Source organism: Gavia stellata, chromosome Z (assembly GCF_030936135.1).
Source record: "Gavia stellata isolate bGavSte3 chromosome Z, bGavSte3.hap2, whole genome shotgun sequence".
Lineage (NCBI taxonomy): Eukaryota > Metazoa > Chordata > Aves > Gaviiformes > Gaviidae > Gavia > Gavia stellata.
In genome coordinates, this window is record NC_082637.1 from 52907145 (window position 1) to 52930294 (window position 23150).

The following is a 23150-nucleotide window of genomic DNA, read 5'->3' on the forward strand; positions in this document are numbered from 1 at the left end:
GTTATTACTCAGTAGCACTCACTACGCTACTCACTAGTAAACAGGCATTAACTACATAGAAAATAAAATTGCAAATAAAATACATAAAATTTATCAATTCTAATCTCTCCCATTTCTTTTAAGTGCCTTTTTTAGGCAAAAGCACAAAATGTGCTTCCTAAACTCGTGGTAGTGTTTTAAACTCAGATGTTCAGTCACTGCCATCAGCAGTGAAACTCACAAAAATGAACTCATGACACAAGTCCCTCCAAGTGCCACAGCTTTCTGTGCAATGTAACAATCTGGTCATCAGGTTCAAGCAGCCACCCTCGCAGGAAAAGAGCACTTCGTACCCAGTGAATCATCTGGACTTCTTCAGTGCTGATTGGAGCACTTGGTATTAACACAGGCCATGCACATTTTTCTGAACAAATGACATCATCTTGAAAGAAGCACCAGCCGAGAGAACAATTGGCTGATTCTGCGAGTGACTTACCTAGCATAAAGGATTTTCAGTTTTTTTACTACTGTCTCAAAGTCATAAAAAGCCATTTAATCTTTTTAGTCTAGCCAGGAAATCAAACAAACAGAATTATACATCACTTGTGAAATTGTAGGTTTGCTTATAAATTTCACTTGAATATTAAAAACAGACTCAGCTAAACTCAACTTGCTAAATCAAATCCAACTTCCTCTTTATGTCATGTGCAGCATGCATTATTTCATTATTCTCATTATACTACCTTAATTCTCACTGCTTAAGCCCTGTAGTATTGAAAAATTAATAAAGAATAAGAAACAGTCTAGAACAGATAATGCAAATTGCCTTTGTATTTTAGATGTGTTAGATCCACAGATCAAGTCCAGCCCCCTATGCATTCAAGACTTCATAAAATAGAGGCTTTCTCATACTTACCCTTGTAACACAGATCCTTTATCAGCCTAGATTTCTTTTTAATTTATTTCCTTGCTGTTACTGTTTTCTAATGTAGTTTCAATAGAACTTCTGCTCTATTATTTTACCACTCATATTTGAACTTTTTTTCAGATTTTTCTCTTCTAATAGCTGGAAATTTTTCCAATTTTCTAACTTTAACTTATTCATGGCCATTATTTTAGATCCATCTGATCCTGGATCTACATTGTTCCTCCTTGGCCAGGTTTCCAGGCTCCTTGATATTCACTCCAGTGTTTTTATAAAAGGTAATCATATTGTATCGCAGTTTCTGCTGTGTGATGATAAACACACCAGCCTTTGACTGTTGCTTGATGAAACAGGCTTTACTACTATAATTATCCTTGTAGCCACAACTGAATTCCTCTCTCCAAACACGAGCAAACAGAACTGCAAGCCATATTTCAGTTATCCTTTAACTGCAACTTTGTGAAATTAGAATAAAGTTTCTGTATCCCCACTAAATGTCCTTCACCAGTTAGATGCATCTTTCACACCCACATCATGCTTGATGGCTGATAATGATCCTGTGATCAGCAAATACATAATCTCCTCCTCCTCCTGTCACTGCCAGCTAAGTCATCAGTCTATAAAGCAAATCTATAAATGTAGTATAAAAATAGTAAATCACACTACAAGCCACTTAAACCACTCTTTGGTCTGTTTAATTCTCCTGTGCCTCCCAGCTCTGAATTTACCACTAAAGCAAAGTGAACCCCCCAGGTGTTGCTTCCAATCTTACCTCCTGTTCATATAAAGCATCCAAGCTAGGTTCTTCATGACTAGAACTGGCCAGGAGTTTTCCAGCAAAAGAGGGTTTTTTCCTTCGAAAATACTGAATCATCAAAAAGAATACGCTCTTTATCATCTAAAGCACTACCTTCTCTCCACATTAATATGAACAAAAGTCACACTGAAAACCAGGCAAATTTACTGGAACCTGTCTCTCACCCTGCCAGCTAAATTTGTAAGAGTGGGACTTCAGAATGATCACACCAATTTACACAAAAGAACAACAGTAAAACACATAATAGGATCACTAGGGATATCAGAATTCCTACCATTTGTTATTTCCAATTTGTTATTTTAAGGTCATCATTACATCTGACATTCTGTTTTTACAAAAATACCTTTTTCGTCTCAATTTCCTACATCTAACTAGTTTTGTGTGTTTGTCTTTCTTTGATGCTAGTTACTTTTCTTTCATTGAAAGGCATACATGTTACTAGCTAGAAATGGTGGTGAAAATTGTTTCTCCTAAGTAATGTGCCAGCAGGTTCATTACAACATCATGTACAAGCTTTCACAGATTCTCCTTTTTAAAAAAAAACCCAAACTTTAAGAAGCAGTTTACTGAAATTAAACATATGTTATTCTTTTCACAGATTTATTGCTTCAACAGCACATTGTAAAAGAACTCCACTGTACACTCTTTCTTTGGCAGCAGTTACCCAGAAGTATAGTTTAATTGTAGTTTGCTTTAGTCAAATTAGTCGTGTCAAAATACTGGAAGAGGCTCAATGTTTTAAAACACAGAACTCATCCCAAACCCTTTTAAGTCTTGCACTGAGAAGGCACAGCATAATTTAAACATACATAAAAAAAATTCAAAATCACTAGTGCACCATAACTCAAATTTCAATATATTAAATGTTAAAAGGAGGTATATAGGACACCGGTGTTGAGCGAAACCCTATAGCTCTTAAGATGACTCTTTCTGGAACAAGTACAGAAACCTTTATAAACAATCACTACCCTACACAGACTGTCCCATGAACTAGATATGTGTATGCTGTTCTTTCTTTCCATAGAGACAAGTCTAATCTGTTCCAGTTAGAGGTAACTGAAGTATCTTTAATAATAATTCATTGAAAACTACTACCATAAGGCAATTCTAAGTGCTATTTTCAAACGCTTCAAACAGAAATGTAACAAATATGAATTACAAACTCTTAAAGTCAAATGTATCATTCCTGTTGTATAGTCTATTTTTCTAAAAAATAGATGGAAACAAAACCAACAGTCTCTAACTGCAGATAACTTATTCCCAAGTGTCATTTGAAGATAATTCTGTTACCTAATGATTTTACATTATAGATAGCAGTAACCCTCAGAAAATTTAAAACTTTGGGGGTTGAAGAGGTATGACTGGACAAAGAATGTCATCTATGAGCCAGATAAAAACATAAAGATCAGGGACAGCCAACAAGAGCCCCAGCATCTTTATTGAAGCCACAGAATTTTGGAAATGTGGGTCTTACGGAGATACCAATCATTCATGTGAGTTCATTTTAATGCCATCCGACATTATACACATAAAATATATGTATAAATATATATATATATGAATAGTTATCAGCAGGAACCTCATGAAATTCAGCAAGGATGAATGTGAAGTCCAGCCCCTGGGACAGATTCACCCCCTGTGCTGGTACAGACTTCCCATTGGGTGGATGGATGGATAGATGGAAGGATGGACACATGGCGAGCAGATCTGCTAAAATGGACCTGGTTGTCCTTGTGGGCAGTAGGTGGAGCACAGAATACAACAAAGGGAGGTATGCAGATAAAAAGCATAATGAAAAATATATGTAGTCCTACTGAAGTGTAACATATATTCAGAAATGAAGAAAATTTCCTCAAATATCTTTGTCTAAGGTATTAAAAAAAAACAGTGGTGGTGCAATCCTGCATGACAGGCTGGACAGGCTGGATCAATGGGCCGAGGCCAATTGTATGAGTTTCAACAAGACCAAGTGCCGGGTCCTACACTTTAGCCACAACCCCATGCAATGCTACAGGCTTGGGAAAGAGTGGCTGGAAAGCTCCCCTGCAGAAAAGGACCTGGGGGTGTTGACGGACAGCCAGCTGAATATGAGCCAGCAGTGTGCCCAGGTGGCCAAGAAGGCCAACGGCATCCTGGCCTGTATCAGAAATAGTGTGGCCAGCAGGAGTAGGGAGGTGATCGTGCCCCTGTACTAGGCGCTGGTGAGGTCACACCTCGAATATTGTGTTCAGTTTTGGGCCCCTTCACTACGAGAAAGACATTGAGATGCTGGAGCATGTCCAGAGAAGGGTGACGAAGCTAGTGAGGGGTCTGGAGCACAAGTCTTATGAAGAGCGGCTGAGGGAGCTGGGGTTGTTTAGCCTGGAGAAGAGGAGGCTGAGGGGAGACCTCATCACTCTCTACAATTACCTGAAAGGAGGTTGCAGAGAGGTGGCTGTTGGTCTCTTCTCCCAAGTGACTAGTGACAGGACAAGAGGAAATGGCCTCAAGTTGTGCCAGGGGAGGTTCAGGCTGGATATTAGGAAAAATTTCTTTACTGAGAGAGTGGTGAGACACTGGAATAAGCTGCCCAGGGAAGTGGTGGAGTCACCATCCCTGGAGGTGTTCAAGGAATGTGTGGACAAGTCATTGTGGGACATGGTTTCATGGGCATAGTGGTGTTGGCTGATGGTTGGACTTGATGATCTTACTTGATGATCTTTTCCAACCATAGTGATTCTGTGATTCTGTCAATAATAGAATATTGCTGTGTTTACAATTTCTAAAAGATGTAACAGCTTGTTCACTACTGCCTCAGTTTAGGCTGAATAATCCCTACAACTCTGTTCTACTGCAATTTGTTTTTTTCTGGTAATAATAGCTGATCTATGCCACTGCCTACATCAACATCGTCACCTCTCACAGAGGGGACATGTATTTGGCTGTGATGTTGTACTAAGTTGATACTGTCCTGATCTCTAAATTCTAGTCCAATTCTATTATTTACTTTTTCTTTGTCTTTGTTTTGAGTTCTAATCTTGTTCTGTTACTGACTTGCACTATAAATTTGGCCAAGATATTTATGCTCATGTATTCTTAACTAGTATTCAGTTTGGGGAGTGTATATTTATATGCTGAAGACCAATAATCTGAAACATTCAAAGCTGGTGACTATATTTTAAAATTTTGACGTAAACCACAATTTAAAGCCTAGCTTTCAGCTGCAACATCTACAAAACAAACAATTGCAGTTGCAAATGTACATACATGAAAAATGTTTGCAGAAGCATAAGTACTCTAAATGCCACTTTTTTGCCTGTTAACATGTTACACAGCTAAAATTACTGTCTAAATAAACATTTTTTTTTACTAAATTGCAGCTACCTAGATTCTGAATACACATTCTCCACAGTTATACATCTATTAACCATACTTTATTTATGAAATTTTAAAATCAAATTAGCATTTCTGAGCCAAGTGCTACAAGCCATTGTTGAAATGGAAAGTCAAATTTTACATTGCGTATGTGACAGTCGATTTAAAACCTATTTTCAAAACACATTGGGTCAAAGACACACTGAAAAAAACTTGATTTTTAAACTAACTGAAATTAGAAAACTGCATGGTATGCATTTGCTCCAGGTAACTATGCAAGGATTGACTAATATAAGAATAGAGACAGCTGTTGGCAAGCCAGACTTGATCAGTGGTGCGGCTATTAAACGTGCAGAATATCCATAACTGCACACAAGGCACACTCTGCAATCCTTAAGAAAACAAATATGATATTTTCAACTTTAGACACCTAAACCAATGTAGATTTTATGGCAACCATGACTATGTCACAAAAGAAAACATCACTTATTCTGGCAACCCACCATGTAATAAATTACTGGTCTCTCTCTGGTCATTGCTCCCTGCACTCAGTAACTCCTACTCTTTATCTCAGAAGGTTGAACCAATTAGTAAATCTATTCAGACTCTGGAATTAATCTTATCTCTCAAGTAGTTTTTCTTCTATTACAGAAAAAACAAAAGCTCTGAGAAAGGGCTAGAAAGCCTTAAAAGTTGCCTATTTGTTCCAATGACATAAGCTGAATTAATAAAATAGGTATCTTTTGCTCAGAAACCTTGCCTAACATTAAGCATTTATTAAGAATAATGAAACTAAAGACCATCTTATGTCTCTTTCAAAATCACTGTGTTTATGTCAACTATGATCAAGCCATGATATTACAGTAAGAGGGTAACCACATTATATTTAAGATCAGAAGAGACATTCTCAATTTTAGAATGTTAAAAGGGAAGACAAAAGAGGTTGTTGTTATGGAAAAATCATTTCATGGATGCAACCCTCAAAACTCTCAATCTGCTCTGGTCAATATATGCTCAATAAAGCAAGATACAGCATTCCACCCTCTATGTCTAAACCCTAAGCAGATCCAGATTTGATTTCATATCAACTTAGATCAATGGCAGTGCTGTGATAGCAAGTATAAAGTTATGGTATATACTCAAGATTCCGATTTTATGGTGTGTAGAAAAATTCACTGCCTGTATCTTTACGTTACAAAATGAATTTATTTCAAAAATAATAATAAATGGAGCTAGAGCTAGTAAAGAGAAGGAAACTACAAGGCAACATCTGTGCAATAGTAATGAATTGGCCATCTAGCTTATTCCTCTGCGCTTGCAGGAAAAAATACTATTATTCGGAAATCAATTTAATTAAAATGGAATTTATTATTCTACTAAGAGAACACATAAACTTTCTGTACGTGCAGCTATAAACTGTCGACTACAATCATAGAATCATAGAGTCATTTAGGTTGGAAAAGACCTTTAAGATCATCAAGTCCAACCGTTAACCTAACACTGCCAAGTCCACCACTAAACCATGTCCCTAAGCACCTCATCTACACGTCTTTTAAATACCTCCAGGGATGGTGACTCCACCACTTCCCTGGGCAGCCTGTTCCAATGTCTGACAACCATTTCAGTGAAGTATTTTCTTCTAAGATCCAATCTAAACCTCCCTTGGTGCAACTTGCGGCAGTTTCCTCTTGTCCTATCACTTATCACTTGGGAGAAGAGACCAGCAGCCACCTCTCTACAACCTCCTTTCAGGTAGTTGTAGAGAGCGATGAGGTCTCCCCTCAGCCTCCTCTTCTCCAGGCTAAACAACCCCAGCTCTTTCAACCGCTCCTCATAAGACTTGTGCTCCAGACCCCTCACCAGCTTTGTTGCCCTTCTCTGGACACACTCCAGCACCTCAATGTCCTTCTTGTAGTGAGGGGCCCAAAACTGAACACAGTATTCGAGGTGCGGCCTCATCAGTGCCGAGTACAGGGGTACAGTCACTTCCCTACTCCTGCTGGACACACTGTTTCTGACACAGGCCAGGATGCTGTTGGCCTTCTTGGCCACCTGGGCACACTGCTGGCTCATATTCAGCCAGCTGTCCATCAACACCCCCAGGTCCTTCTCTGCCAGTCAGCTTTCTAGCCACTCGTCCCCAAGCCTGCAGCATTGCATGGGGTTGTTGTGGCTAAAGTGTAGGACCCGGCACTTGGCCTTGTTGAACCTCATACAATTGGCCTCAGCCCATCGATCTAGCCTGTCCAGATCCCTCTGCAGAGTCTTCCTACCCTCGAGCAGATCAACACTCCCACCCAACTTGGTGTCATCTGCAAACTTGCTGAGGGTGCACTCTATCCCCTCATCCAGATCATTGATAAAGATACTAAACAAGGCCGACCCCAAAACTGAGCCCTGGGGGACACCACTTGCAACCAGCTGCCAACTGGATTTCACTCCATTCACCACAACTCTCTGGGCTTGGCCATCCAGCCAGTTTTTTACCCAGCGAAGAGTACACCCGTCCAAGCCACGAGCAGTCAGTTTCTCCAGAAGAATGCTGTGGGAAATGGTGTTAAAGGCTTTACTAAAGTCTAGGTAGACTATATCCACAGCCTTTCCCTCATCCATTAAGTGGGTCACTTTGTCATAGGAGATCAGGTTAGTCAGGCAGGACCTGCCTCTCATAAACCCGTGCTGGCTGGGCCTGATAACCTGGTTGTCCTGCATGTACCACATGATGGCGCTCAAGATGATCTGCTCCATAATCTTTGCCAGCACCGAGGTCAGGCTGACAGGCCTGTAGTTCCCCTGGTCCTCCTTTTGGCCCTTCTTGAAGATGGGCGTCACATTTGCTAACCTCCAGTCAACTGGGACCTCCCCAGCTAGCCACAACTGCTGGTAGATGATGGGAAGTGGCTTGGTGAGCTCTTCTGCCAGCTCCCTCAGGACCCTTGGGTGGATCCCATCCGGTCCCAGAGACTTGGGTGTGTCTAAGTGGTGTAGCAGGACGCTAACCATTTCCCCTTGGATTGTGGGGGCTTCATTCTGCTCCTGTCTCTATCTTCCAGCTCAAGGGGCTGGGTACCCAGAGGACAACTCCTCTTACTATTAAAGACTGAGCCTTTTCCTCATCCTTTGTCACTATCTTTCCCCCATCAAAACCTTTTTTTTTAAAAAAAATAAGTTATTTCAGTGGTCTGCCAGCATTTTGGCCTTCAGGTTTCATATTTTAATCTGTCCTTATGTGGGCTAGAGAATTACTTTTTTATTTTTATGAGTTCTCATTTTCATGTAGGCCTATGATTCAAGAAGCTGGAAGTCACAGTAGCAGTACAGCAATTCACAAGGGCCACGCCTTCAGTTTCGTTCATCAAAAACACAATGATCAGAACTGACCGTGATTCAAACACAGTTTCCAAATGAACTAAAGGAAGTAACTACCATTACAAAGGGAAGCATTAACCAACTACCAAGGCTGCTAAACCAAAGGAAAAAATTCAAAGATATCAAACGCTCGACTCCTATGGACAAAGATCTTCATTTTGACCCCCACACAATCATACATTAAACAGATGTTTTATGTTGCTGCATGACTTCAACTCCATTGCTGGTGCATGCACCAACAGACTAATGAATAAAGATGCTTCTTGTCTGTTGGCTGAAATGTTCTAGAAAACCTTATTTTATTTTGCTTCAAAAAGTATGCTGGAGCAACATACTCAACCAACCACAGATGACTAATATAGACCAATAAAATAAACTACAATCAAACCAAAAACCAAGATACAATTATACTTCAACAAGCATGATGCAGCCCTTTACTTGCACAATTCAAAGCTGAACTCGCATAAAAATCCATTTTTAAAACAACCATCTAACCTGTAAATTATGTCTATCATGTTGTCATAACTGAGGGATGCATGATGTTAACAATCACTTGGTTTTGCTCAAGTACATGTTATATTAAATGGAATACCACCACTAATTTACTATTATAAAAAAGAAAAACAAATTCACAACCCCAACTATATCTCCTTTCCAGAATAAATATAACAATTCTATAAAGTAAGCCAGCATTTAAAGAACTCTATTCCATAAAATTTAAGTTAAAAATTCTTTACAATTAACTGATTCAGTGATATTCCAGATCATTTCTTATATAACAACAATTCAGTAATTATTAATATTGTACAAGAAAGTCTCTTTGCATAGCTAAACATGACTAGTCCTAGAACAAAGCAACACCTATGGAAACATAACACCTATGGATAAAATCCTGGCAATTAAAGACTCAGTGCTTGTAAAGATGTGTTTCTTCAGAGCATTTTGGTGTAATACGAGTAACTTCAGCACTTCTTGTGCTAAGACTAAAAACCACTCTTTTGGAGTATGAATCAAACTGCTGTACCTTTAGCTAACAAAACTGCACTAACCCCATTTCTTTAGTGCAAGCCTGGATTTATTCCCATCAGAATCTGAAATGCTATTTTATGCAGGCAAAAATGTAATAGCACACAAAGGACGAGCACAAAGCATTCTACACTGAGTCCCATGCAGGAGATTTAAACTGAAAGTATCGGCAACTGTGTATGTAACCTACATTAGATAAAACACCTAGACTAGTACCAAAAAGACCAATAAAAGGAATCCAAGTTTAAATTGATTCATTTGTGTAAAACACTCAAATAGTGCATTACAATGAGCTACCATTGTTCAAATCCACGTGCTTTCATTGTAGCCACAGAGAGATGTGTCACAGCTCCAAAACCTGCCCATGATTGTCCATACAGAAATTCAATCTCTGCTAATACATATTGAAATATCTAACCACAACTCCATTACTTTGGTTTTCTTCTGACACAGGGGCTGAACTGCATTCAAAGACTATTTAATTCAAGGCAACACTCCATGAAACTCAGTGTCGTTCAAATCTACAATTTGCCAAAACTACTAACTGTGGAAAACAGTAATTCAAGAAAGGAAAATAAATTATATTTACGGGCATACAACCGTAATTCAACAAATCAAGTTAGTCCACCTATAAAATAAAGTTATGCTTAGGCTTTTTATATCTCTATCTAGAATTACATGAATCCAGAACTGGTAGCTTTAAAAGAAATAAATACGACTCTCACAATTTATTATCATTTTAGATTCACATTCCTTAAAAAAGTTAAAAATACATAGAAGTCATATACTTCCATGACTCCACTCCTAACTGAAGTTCATATTTATATTTTTTTCCAAACTATGCATAGTTTTTTGCTTTTGACTTCTAAGCCTAGATTCTCCTTCCCCTTTTTCAGGAAAAAAATATGAATTTACCTTTTGTTGCACACAGAAACTAAAGTTCTGCTACCCTCATGAAAGAAGGAACAGTATCTAATTATTTTTCCAGAAGTATTATTTTAACTAAAAGGAAAAAAAATAGATTTTGGAAGAAGGCTTTTTTCCTTTTTTTAAAAGCCAGAGAGCTTGATTTTATGTGCATAAGAATACAAACAGTGAGTAGAATGGAGTTAGGATATTAGCATCTTGAACCAAGTAGCATCAGTCTGATTGGTCACTCGTTTATATAAAACAAGCAAAAGATTTATCACCCAAAATGAAATAAGAAAGGAAGGAATTATTTCCTTCCATTGTTTCCAATGCAAATAGTTTAGTATTAGAAGTAAAAAAAACCCCAAAGGGACAGAGAAGAAATCTTTGTTGTTATGCTTCCTTAGATAGGTTACTACAGAGGAAACAAGTGGTCAGACAGAAAAAGGGAAACATGCTAGGACTATCAGCCAGAAATTGGAAAACTAAGTTTTTTATACACATAATTGTACCCATTTTAGTCTATAAACCCTCTTCTACTTTTAAGCCTCTCACTCCCCTCACTTTACTTGATAAATATTTGGGGTGAGGTCCATTTATGTCCTAGAGGGACAAAAGAGATTGGGGTTCTATCTAGGCATAAAATCACCTGAGCAACTTCCCATCCCCTAACTTGCAACAAGCTTATAAATTTGCAGAAGATTTTAAAAATTGCCTAAGTTTGAGTTTCACACAGAGCTTATGACAGAAGCATAGATCCAGACAGCTTCATGCTTAGAGAGTATATTTAAAAAGCTAATTAAGTAAGACCACAATTAAATATTAAAACCTGATAATAGTGTACAGACCTGGCTTTATGTTCCCTGCACATACCAAGAACATACCAAACCCTTCACTCACTGCTGCATCCCAGAATAATAAGCATTCAGCTTTTTGTCCCTTATTGTGTCCCTTTTTATTTCCTGTCTCCCATCTTCAGAAGAAAAGCAAAGCACTTCATACAAGAAGCCTTGAAGCAGAGTTACACCTGAGTTTTCAAGGTTATAATCTGATTGCCAAGCTAATCAGTGTTCTCACTGACAAAAAGAGCGCTGAGAAGTTTAAGTGCATCTGAAGCACAGTTTAACATTTTATATAAAAAATGGCATTACTATAATGGCTGTAGCCATTACTTGGGCACTTGCCCCAGCCAGCATCCCCTTAAACCCAGAGGGACATAACAGGATATTTACTGTGTCCTGAATCATAAAAATTTGTACCCGGCTGAATTAACATCACGTGCAGAAATATCTGTATTTTCCTTAACATTCTGCTATCTAAATAAGCTTGACCTGACTTGACCCAGTTAAACTTCTGACATCTAATGAGAACTTAAGGTAGCACAGCTGAGATCATAAAACAAGCATATGCAATTGTTGGAGGATAATCACACAGAAACTAAATCACTTCACAAGTCAGTTTTGGGCACATTTCTACATTCTTGGATGCAAAACTCATTCAGAAAATAATTCTGACTGAAGTCCTGGTAGACCCAAGAAAAACATTCACGGCAGAGTCTTCCAAAAAATTTTATTTCTATTCAGTTACGTGCAGATGCACATATTACTAGAAACTAATGTTACAATATTGATTTATCATTCTAAATATATTGTTCTACAATTAACACTAGAAATGTTCTTCATTCTTTCCCTCCCAAATAATACTTCTTTGCTTATTTATGCCATTATTAGAAGTAATAGAAATAACCAAGAAGACCAGATTGTCCAGGCAATGATAGGTTAACAAAAGGTTAACTGAACTGCTAATGCACAACAGCTGTACATCTGATTTTAAAACTAACATAGATATTTTGGACTATTGGTTTATAAAAGTTTGACCAACTACTATCTGGATATGCAATATAACACACAGATCCACGTGCTCGGCATAGTTCACACTATTTCCATTACATTGCTGCTTCTGCTAAACAAGGAGCAACCAACCAACCCCCCATGTGATGTCCCTAAAGTCACCAGTGAGAGACCTGAGTAAACCAAGGAAAGGCACACGGTCTACCGAAGAACTTCTGCAAACATCTCATTCTCCCTCAAATCCAAATGGCTTTGACTCATCCCTTCCTACCCTGGTAGTTCTCTTTATCACATCGCAAAGAGAGATGTGCATCATTTGCATGCTACCTCTACATGAACATTAATTTTCACAGACTCCTCCGTGAATATCCTCACCTACCATCAATCCTACAATGACTCTCACACCTCATGCTTTGTATTGTTTCCTCCCTATTTTGCAGCTCCCGTATTTTTATGGTATTACATCTTGGAAATCATGAATGTTCCTATTTTTTCCCCTGTCACAGTCTATCATTAATTACCAAAAAGAATCTCCATTCTTGCAGGTCCAAGAAATCTTCTTAAAAACAACAGTGCTTTTAAAATATAATTACAAGGGTTGCAACACGGAGATAATTTGTTTCTTTTAAAAATCCTGGTTTCTTTGCTATAGAAGAAACAATCAGTACATATCATGAGATATGAATAAAAGTCAGAGATAAAAGACTTGGAGAAAATGCTAATTTCACGAACCTGAACAGTTGTAGCTGGGCGAGGCTCAGTGCTCTGTCTTTTCTTTTTAAAGCAGTTACCTTCAAATTAGGGGTCAAAACTTTACTAATTTAATTAATTGAAAAACTTTACCTGTCAATGGACTTACCCAGTTTTTCTGATTTACCATCTCACTTCTGTATCTTGAAAAATAACTTTGATGATTTTACACTTATTAATTACAATGGGTAGAGATTTCAAGTGATTCACAACAGTCTCAATTTTTTAAAATAAAATTACTCTGGAGCTTGCATATTTCTCATTTCTAATTACGGCTTGGAAATAAATTGCAAAGGAAGTACTGGTACTGAAACTAAGCACTTTAGGAGAACAGCAGGCTATTACAAGCAGGATTGGAATCACAAATCAAACCTGTCTCAGGATGGAGTGATTACATGATTATAGGATAGCTCTTAGAGGGAGAAAGGAATCATTACCACATGGTCTGAGGCATCTTGGACAAACATCTCGCATACCATGCCACAGTGCTTAATATAAAAGGAAACAGAGATCGTTATAGTTCAAATGTAGTCTCAGCTTAAATCAAAACTGATTTTCCAAACTTTTCAGCTTTACATTAACACTACTGTTCCTATGTTCAAAAGACTTATCCTTCTTATCAATTATCAAGTTCTCAGATACACAAAACAAAAACCCAACCAAATGATGTTTCATCCAGAAAGGCAAAGATGAATAGCAACAGACTGCAGCATCAGAGCTCAAGAAAGAAAATAGAAACAAAGAGGTTTTAGTCCTTTATCTTTACATAGATCTTCATTGGTTTATGGTTCTTAATGACACTAACCAAACATTTAAAGGGATACCATCTCCAGTACTCCTTTTGTTTATGAAAAAATAAAAATTAACCATATTTGGTAGTTCTGGTAGTAATTAATAAAACAATGTTTGTTAATAGTGCTTTGCTTGTACATATATACTGGTTACTCCAGCTGCCATAGTCACTTTCTTGATTTTAATTTTCTCTGGCTTCTCTACTGTGTTTTCAGTTGTGCTTCATTAGATGTTCAAGGTGGGATTATAACACAAAGATCAACAAAAATAGCAGATAAGCCTATGCTGGAGGAAGATGCGTCTGTGCCTAAGCATGCCGAAGTAACCTCATGTAAACAACTTGTTCTGTCCTGTTGAAGGCCAGACTCCCTAGAATCCTGGCTGCCCTCCTCCCTCCCGTGTTCCACTGCCATGTAAACGCAGGGGGAACAACCTGGCTCAGATTCAAGATATGCATTGGAAGTATGGGTATTCTCCCAGGAGCACCACCACACTTCCTTAGTTCTTCTACCCTATGCAGAGGTGGGAAGACCAAATTTTAGTCCAACACTTTATTTTCCCAGGGGTGCTTCTGTTTTTTCTGCAAAGAAACCCACTTTCCTAACAGAGCAAAGCTGCTTTCTGTTCAGGGCTGACATTTCCACTCACTCTCTACCTTGCCCACCTATTTCTACTGATGACATATTTTATATTGCCCATTTAAAGTTGTTTAAAACACAAATAAGGCATAACTTAAAGTCAACAAAGCAAAACCTGGTGAACCTGTGACCTCTCAGTAAGGGATATTCACAGAGTACCCTCATTCACATATTTATTTCTGTCCCTCTCAGCAAAGTTTCACTTCTTTAACAAACTCACAATGCTACAGTAGGCAGATTGTGCACTAAGAAATAAAGAGTTTAGCATTTTAAATAGGTAACTGAAAAAGCCTCCAAAAAACCCACCTGTGATTTCCGACATCTTTCTGTCTTGAGTTAGCCCTGTTTTTTTAAAAAAGGGGATCTAAACACGTATTTTACTGCTTGTATTTGTCCTTTTTCATTTAAGGATCCCAGGAAGCTGGCTGTATAGAAGTAGGGCGTGTGTACTTCATTTAATCCTGGCAGCCTTTAAGGATAATCCTATTTAATGTTATAATCCTCCTTCAGCAATGTCAAACTTTAGCCTATATGTATCAAATGGACCATGAATATTGCAAACAATCTTTTTTCTTTCCCCTTTTATGAAAAATTGTTGGTGATGTCTGTTTTCTAATGCTTACCCTCAGCACAAAAGATGTAATTGTCTCCATTTTCTTTTGGAAAAGCATCTGGTACAGAAGTTACTCAATACCAATGTGTAACTGCAACATCACTGAAGTGGGGAGGCAGGGGTACTATTTTTGGTAGACAAGAGGCTTGGTATTTAACCCATTTCAGGCCTGTATGTGGGTACCATATGGTTCAGGATGTGTAATGGGGTAGTCGCTCTCCAGCTTGATCGAAGCAAGAAGTCTATGAGAAAGTCCCAGAGCCTTACACCAGGAGCTCACCACCTGTAACAGCACAGCTTCCCAGGGCAATTTATGAAGCCCGTGAGTTGCTCCTGACCACCTGCTCCAAAAGGTCCACAAAAGCAGGGGTGCTCACAAAAGCAAGGATTTACCTTGCACGTGCACTGCACAGCAAATGTCAGGCTCACTACTCACACCCAATGCAAAGAATTGATGCATTCCCAATCAGTCTGACCCTATGCCAGGAAAGGAGTTGCAGCAGGTTAAGTATTGCATGGCCACTGAAAGAAGCTGTACAACCAAAAGGCAGAAGTGCAGTACAGCTCTCCAAAACTGTCCAAGCTCTTCAAAAATTCAGGTATGCCTTCCATGACAGACACTACTCTCATTGCAGGAATCACTAGGAAGTGTAACTAAGAACTGTATTCATTGGGAGTTTTCCCATATAAAAATGTTGAAATGCTGTGGTTAAAATCCTTATCTAGGAGGAAAGATGTCAAAACAATCCTCAAAAGTGACTGTGAATTTTAGGAATACAGAAAATTTTTTTTTACTATCCTTCTATTACAATTTCATTCTGCTTGTTCTGAGACAACCTGTAAAGTCAGACTATCCTCGATGGTTAGGTATAAAATAAAAAAATCCAGTTTTGTAGAAGCTCTATTATGTGTTCTGAATTTAAGGGTCACGTGAATTTACAATGTCCTAAAAAATCTAAAATATTTTGAATCCATCATATGTCATTCCCTTACTGTTGTTTAATAGCACTAATCTTCAAAACACAGTTTGTGTCAGAAATAAAAAAATCATACATTTCCTGTAAAGGTGCTTCAGGTTTTTTTCAAATCTTACTGAAATACCATATGAGCATTCCACTAGCCAAAGAAGGCACATAGTTTTTTTCACATCCTAATTTATTTCAGTTTTATTGTAAAAGTAGGACATTACCATCAAAAGTATTTGTTAAAATGTTGTTGTCCGATGATATTTGGCACATCTCTGCACAACACAACTACTGTCATCCATTCTTTTGCTGACGCTGGCAGCATTGCTTTGGATGTTGCTCTATAATGTATGTATAACAGCTGGAGTAAATCTGTGAATACTTGTCTATGAACTGTTGATCAGATTTTTAAATACCTGCTTGTTAATGGTAATGAGGCCTAATAAAAGCACGAGACACTTCTCTAGAGAGAGTTCTTCCCTGGATTGGATTGGCAATGTGTTAAGACTTGTTCCCGCTCAAGTCACTGGGAAAATGCACATTAATTTTCGTTGCAAATAGTGCTTGACACTGACTCTCCTGGGATTTGGAGAACTATAAATACGCTATTGCCCATTTCACATTCTTAAGATCCAGTGAAAATACAGAACCACACAGACGAATTTCAAAGCTTCTCTCCAGTAAATTAACCCAGGTGGCAATGCTGTCTGTTTAGGCAGATCTCCACACGTTTTGTTAGACAATCCCTAAGTGCTGTGATGAACAACATAGCTGTATGGAGCTGCATTCTCCTGTCCATCCTCTGTGTATACATTTGCTCCTGTTTGCACTTCCTAACAGCCTAAACATATCCCATTGCTTTAGGTATAAGAAGATACTCAAATCCTTTCTCTACCTAGCTGTTCTCTACTTATTGCAGACTGCTTCAGTTAAAAAGAAAAAGAAACATTGGGAAAACCCCTGCCTGTCACCACATAGCCATAGAGTACTACCTAAGCAGTTAAGTGCTGAGAAAAAAACATTAAATGCCTCTCTTTCTGAAATGAAAGGAGTAGGGGATAAAGCACACATTTGCAGGGTTTACAGTTCTCTTTGGGGAAATACAGTGAGACTACTTCAACTTCCACGCTAGCAGCAGAGCAGATCGTTGGTAAAGAACCGGTAGCCAGATTTCTAAATTCTAAGTCCACAGTAAGTTTCTCCTACAGCATGGTCTAAAAGAACTACAAGTTGTAAGTTATATATATTAACAGTTACAAAAAAAACCTGCTCAACAACATTTGAGGTGTTTTTTTTTCTTATTTCAAGTATTATAGCAAAACACAAACAAGCAGTAGAAACAACCATATAAATAACTAATGGTCCAGCTCTGCAATTCATCACTTTCAGAAGAGCACTCTCGCTGGCATCAGCAGGACGACTTACATCCTGGTACTTGGCTAATGGTGAACAACAAGTAGGCAGTCAGCAAACAGATGGAGAATTCTTGGAAACCTCTCCTTATTAATCTTCCTGCAGCACCAGTGCAGAATCCCAAAATGTACTCAGAGCAAATCCCATCGAGCTGTAAAAGGATGTAAGAATCCACAAGTGTTTTACCAAGGAGTTGGATAGGACTGTCACTATTGATCATGTGAGCTCTGAGATTACACCAAGGTCACAGTCATGGAGTTTTTAGATGGTCCATACATATCTCTGTTCTTTAGTTTGATTAGAAAATACTCACTGAGCTATGTTTCCTTCATTTGTCAAGACAGGTTGTCAAATGAAGCCAAGGCTGGCAGTCAGAATTTGATTAGCAATTATCTGGGAGTACAGCAGCTCTCACTTTTCACTTGTATATTTATATGATTAACATGGTATGTTATGAACCCCATTATTATCACCCCTCCATACTGGCTTTTGATAAACAGCTCAAGAACAAACACACTACTTAAGCTTTCAAAAACTGTGAAAGAAATATGGGGAAGCTTTAACATTGTGCTGTACGCTACATGCTTTACCCAGCTGCAAGCAGTGAAGTATTCAAAATGCATCTAAATTCCACTTCAAGGGGATAAGGTGCCTAACACCTGCAACAATATTCTTCTGTCTTTCTGCTTATAGAAGGAGCAGTTAAGACTTCTACGTAGACATTTTTTCGATTTCCTGAATGTCACTGGCATGTCAGGTCTCTCCATGCCTTGAGAAGTTGTAACCAATACCAACATCCTAACTTGGATGGCACAACAATTTCATGCAAGGCCTTTTCTTCATTTTTTTGAAGATCCGGTATCTTTTCACACAACCAGCCCTACAGCATCAGTCACACATCTGTACTGCCATGTATGATCCTCCCCTGCCCATGATGGCCAAACCTTTTATATTGGCCTTTGCACTTCTTCACCCTTCCTCCTGTCTGGCAAAATCACTGTTGCCTGTCAGACTACAGTTACTTTCCTTGGTGAATAAACAGATTCACTAAAAGGCTACTATCTAAAGACCAGAATGGTGGAATTTTTGTTGTTAGGTAGAGATGCTGTATTTCACACTGAAAAGAAAAATTGCTGAGTGGAATCTAAGCTGCATATTAAGGGATTTGCAGCCTGCTTGTTTGGCTTTCTGAAGTGTATGCAGCCTAGTAATCCTAACCCAAAGTCTGCAAGGCTTTGAAAAGAGAGTATATGTAAGACATTCATACCATATTTTCCTCTAACATTTCTTTATGTTTAAAATGAAAAAATAAATTGTAACTGAGGTAACTACAATAAAATATTTGTAGGTTCAAGTTTCAATGGATTTTTACATCTTAAAAGAGAAAATGAAGTTTGAAATACTGCTTGGCTCTTTTTGCAGGGCAAGGCCTAGAGGAAACAGGGTGGAATATGCAATGTATGTATGATGTTTTTTCAAGACTCTTGGAAACAGAGCAACTTACATATGTAATAGAGCCCTAGGAATGACTGAATAAAGAATGACAAATAACTTAAGATTTGTTATGACAACTTTGACATAATAGCAGTGTGCAATTTTTTTTAACTATATGCCTGATGCAGCAACACTCTCAGAAAGAACAGCTACTTAACTATTTCACTGCAAACAAGACTATGCCATTAAGGATCGTGACACTACCAGTCAACATCAACAACAGTTTCCAATTTTATTTGAGATACATAGAATAGTTTATATTTCAGCTGCAGTGTTATGAATGGCGAACATGGTCTGGGCACATGCATGGTTAGACGGCCGGTAGGCTGGGAGTAAGCTGGCACTCCTAGGAAAAGTCTGACTGAATCAAAAATTACTAATGGGGCTCTTAGGGAACTGGGGTCTAAACAGTGAATTTCAGTTTATAAATCAAGTCAAAGGAATTACAGATATGCAATGATGTACATCACTTTTGAGCAGACATTTGTGATAATTATCTCTACCAATTTCTTTGCAAAGATTTTCTCTAACCTAATTTTACCAATATACAATGTAAAAGGAAGTAAAATTCTAACAAGGACACAGAGTACAGAAGTCAAATGCTTTTCCAGAACATAAAAATCCTTTACCTGATTGCTTTCAAACCACCTTCAGTTGACTTTCAATATTTTTCTCCACAATTAATTCTGCTTCCATGCTTTGGAAAATCTGACAAAATGTCAATAATTAGATGCCAACCACTTAGAGTTGTGTGAAACTTGGCGGTTTCACTTTGCAGGAGTGCAGGCAAATATTTTATTTGGTGTCAATCCACATATGTTCCCTCTCCACCACTTTCAGTTTGGGTTTTGACTTTTGAGTAAGTCCAAACAGGCAAATGAATAAGCAGTCAAAATTTCCACATTTTACCTAGTTTCACTTCATGACCGTGCAAATAAAAACCAGGCAGGCGTATCTTCATGAAACAACAACGGAACAAGTTAGATGTTCAAATTTGAAAAGAAATACAAAAAACATCTATCATGTGATTGTGGCGATTTACACCCATCTAGCCACCCAAAAAACCCAGGGTCATAATGATTTTAACTCTCCCTAGTGCCATTACTGTTTGTATTCTATATTCTGTAAAGTGCTGCAGGCATGTGCATTTATGATGTTACATAAAGGCACAAAATGAGAATAATAGTAGTAATAATTGTTTTTGTTTTAAATCCTGCCAGCATTTTACATCATCCCAGCTGCTTTCTACTCTTTCCGTCCACCCCCAAGTATCTTGGGATTGCAGCTTACTGGATCACCACCGCTGTTGTCAGTATGCCCAATTCTGGTCTTTATCTGGTAAAAACTACGACTGATCCAACAGAAATTATAGCAGGTGAAACTTGTTCTAAATAAGGGAGGTATGCCACAGAAGCAATAACCATTAAAAAGGTCTGACTGTATTAACATTTTGGCTGAGAACATACTCATTGCGTACTTCTGTGGAGGAACTGAAAGGAAAGAAGGCTACGGAGTCCCAGATCCAAGTAACTACAGGTACCCCATGTGGGAATTTGTGAGGTAGAGAAAAAAGGCCAAACGGATGAGGGGAATGAAAGAAAAGGAATAATGAAGATGAGAAAGCAGACGTAAAATATTGGTAGAAGTAGGAAAAACAGAACAGTCTGAAAAGGCAGATGTAGAAGATAAGGAAGATAACACAGATGAGAAAGAATATAGGATGGGAATGAAGAACTAATGGATTACAGACAAACTGGAGGAGAGAAAACGGTACAAAGAAAAGGAAGGAGAGTGAGCATGGAGGTAACTAATTACAGGCACACACTGAAGACCAAGATAAAATTAGGGATGGAGATGAGAAAAGTTGAAGAAAGAACGGCATAAGAATAAAAAGGACATCCAAAAAAGAAAGGTATGGGACTGAGAGACAAAAGTGTTTCAGAAATAGGACAAAGAACATCAAAACTTTACAGGATAAAGGCAGAAGTAGGATTTGAGAAAAATTATGAGTGGAATAATAAAAGTATGAATGGCAAAATGGTTAAAAATAATGGTAAGTACAGACATAGGACCCAAGAGGATATGAAAGAAAGAAGAACTCAGGAAATGGATGGGCATGACAGGCAGCAGATGAAGCTGACACTTGGATGGAGACCTTGGTGCTACCCCTGCATGCAAGGTCATCTTACCAGTCCACCACAGGTACTGAAGGAGGCGAAGGAGCCCGGGTAGCGGAGGACAGCGCCACTGTAGTAACAAGCTCTCTCAGGTTGCGATTGTGCAGCACCAGGTAGGCTTTTGCCCTCAGCCCCAAGCCGCTCCTCCACTGCAAAGCCAGGAGCCAGGAAGCGGCTGTCCCTCTTGAGCAGCAGGTAGAGCTCCCGAGCAAAAGCTGGGATCCTCAGCAGCACCTCATCTCCATCCTCTGCTGGAGGTGGTGGTGGTGGGAATGGTGGTGGTGGCAACTGAGAGGCAGCACCAGACCCCTGGGGCAGGGGGGACCAGTGGTAAAACTCCTGAGACTCGTACTCATCCTCAGTGTCCTCTTCCTCAGCCGCCTCCCCCACAGCCTGTGCCTGCCCCTCCACGGAGGAGGAGACTGAACGCACCTCCCGGGAACTGCCAGCCACTGGGCCAGGTGTGGCAGGGACGCTGAGGGTGCTGCTCTGGTTCCCACAGCTGGGGTCGGTGCTGCAGCTCCCCCCCCCACCGCTGCCACCCGCCGGCTCCTGCTGGCCCCTGCTCCACAGCGCGGGGAAGACGATCTCCCACTCCTCAGTTTCTTCTGAAGCATGGAGACCTGTGGGAAGGCCAGCAGATACTTTAAATGAGTGGAGCACCCAGCAGCACACACTGCCTGCCAGAAACCTACCCTATGCCCCCCACGACACACTTCTTCTGGCTCCCAGCCCACCAAGCATGCCACACAAGATACAGTGGGCTCCATTTGGCCCTTTCATCCTGTCCTCATACACAGCAGGTGGGCCAACCGCTAGATGTCTCTGTGCCTGTTCAGGGGTCTGGGACACACCGCGGTCCTGGTAAACACTGAGAGCTGGAGCTCAAGCTGGGCAGAAGTGCTTGTACCGGTAGCTGGGGATGTTCTTCACGACCACCACCTCCATGCAAGGAGAGCTGCACAAACCTTTCATCATTTAGACAAAGTGGTAACTTTTTTATACAGACAGAAAAAAATTGTTATTTTAACTGGGAAAACCTGAACAAAAAAATTTGAAAATTTCAACCTTGTTCTCAGCGCGTTTCACAAGATCCACTGTGATTTCAGAACTGCAGCCAAAGGCACACACACCCCATGGCCGCACATTTGCACATGCACGTACAAGTGGCACATTTGCACATGCTGTATCATCATTATCATTATAATCAAACTGAATTATAACCACGGATTAGCGATGTCTGTGTATTACACACACCATATCACAATTTAACCAAAATTCCCAGTGTACCAGCATTATGTTTGTAAAAATGTGAGTACACACAATCTCCACCAGCCTGAGACAGAAGACAGTTTTATTTACCCTTTCATCCAACACATGCTAGGAATAGCACTGCTGAGATGACAGGGCTGAGTATGAAAATTAGTATCTCGTACAGACGAGCGCATGGCACAGCACCCTCGCAGTGGAGGCACGCATCATCTGACCACCCATCGGCTACAGGGGACGGGCACAGCTGTTAAGGCGCTTAACAACGGGCAGGTACCGGCTACCGGCAGCCGGCGGGGCGCGGAAGCCGCCCCGAGGCTCGGCCCCGTCCCGCGGAAGGCGCGCACTTACCTGCCGCGAGCCCGCTTGACAGCACGCACAGCTGGTAGAAAACGCAGCAGACGCGGCTCAGGCGCATCCTCCCGCCCATCCCCGGGACGCCGGCAGGCAGGACAGGGAGGGCCGTGCCGCGCCGGGCCGGGCGGGGAGCGCCACGGGGCGCAGCCACCTGGGCGCCCGCGGAGAAACTGCAGGCGAGCGCGAAGCGCGCGCGCCCCGGCGGGGCGGGCGGGCAGCACCGGCAGCGCGGGATGTGCAGCGCACGGCGGGGGTCTGCGGGTGTGCGTGCGGGCGCGCGTGTGGGCGCAGGCAGGCAGGAGCGCGGCCCGTGCGCGCACACAGCGCCCGGCGGCGGGCGGGCAGCTGCGCCCCGGCGGCGGCGACCGCGCTGCCCCCGCCCGCCGCTCGCCCCCACGGGGCGGGACGCGCCGGGCCCCGTCCCGTCCGGCCCCGCCCCGCCCCGCCCGGGCG

The 23150-nt window shown here is 40.3% G+C and overlaps 1 protein-coding gene across 1 annotated transcript in view; it reads right to left on the minus strand.

Moving 5' to 3' along the window:
- The window catches only part of ADAMTS19 (ADAM metallopeptidase with thrombospondin type 1 motif 19), a 156612-nt gene extending 133842 nt beyond the window's left edge, over positions 1-22770 (minus strand). The window contains exons 1-2 of the mRNA XM_059833503.1: positions 22692-22770; positions 21084-21694 (exon numbers count right to left, since the gene is read on the minus strand). Of these exons, the coding sequence (XP_059689486.1) occupies positions 21084-21694; positions 22692-22770 (690 nt within the window). The remainder of the gene's footprint in view (positions 1-21083; positions 21695-22691) is intronic.
- Positions 22771-23150: the final 380 nt, after the last annotated feature.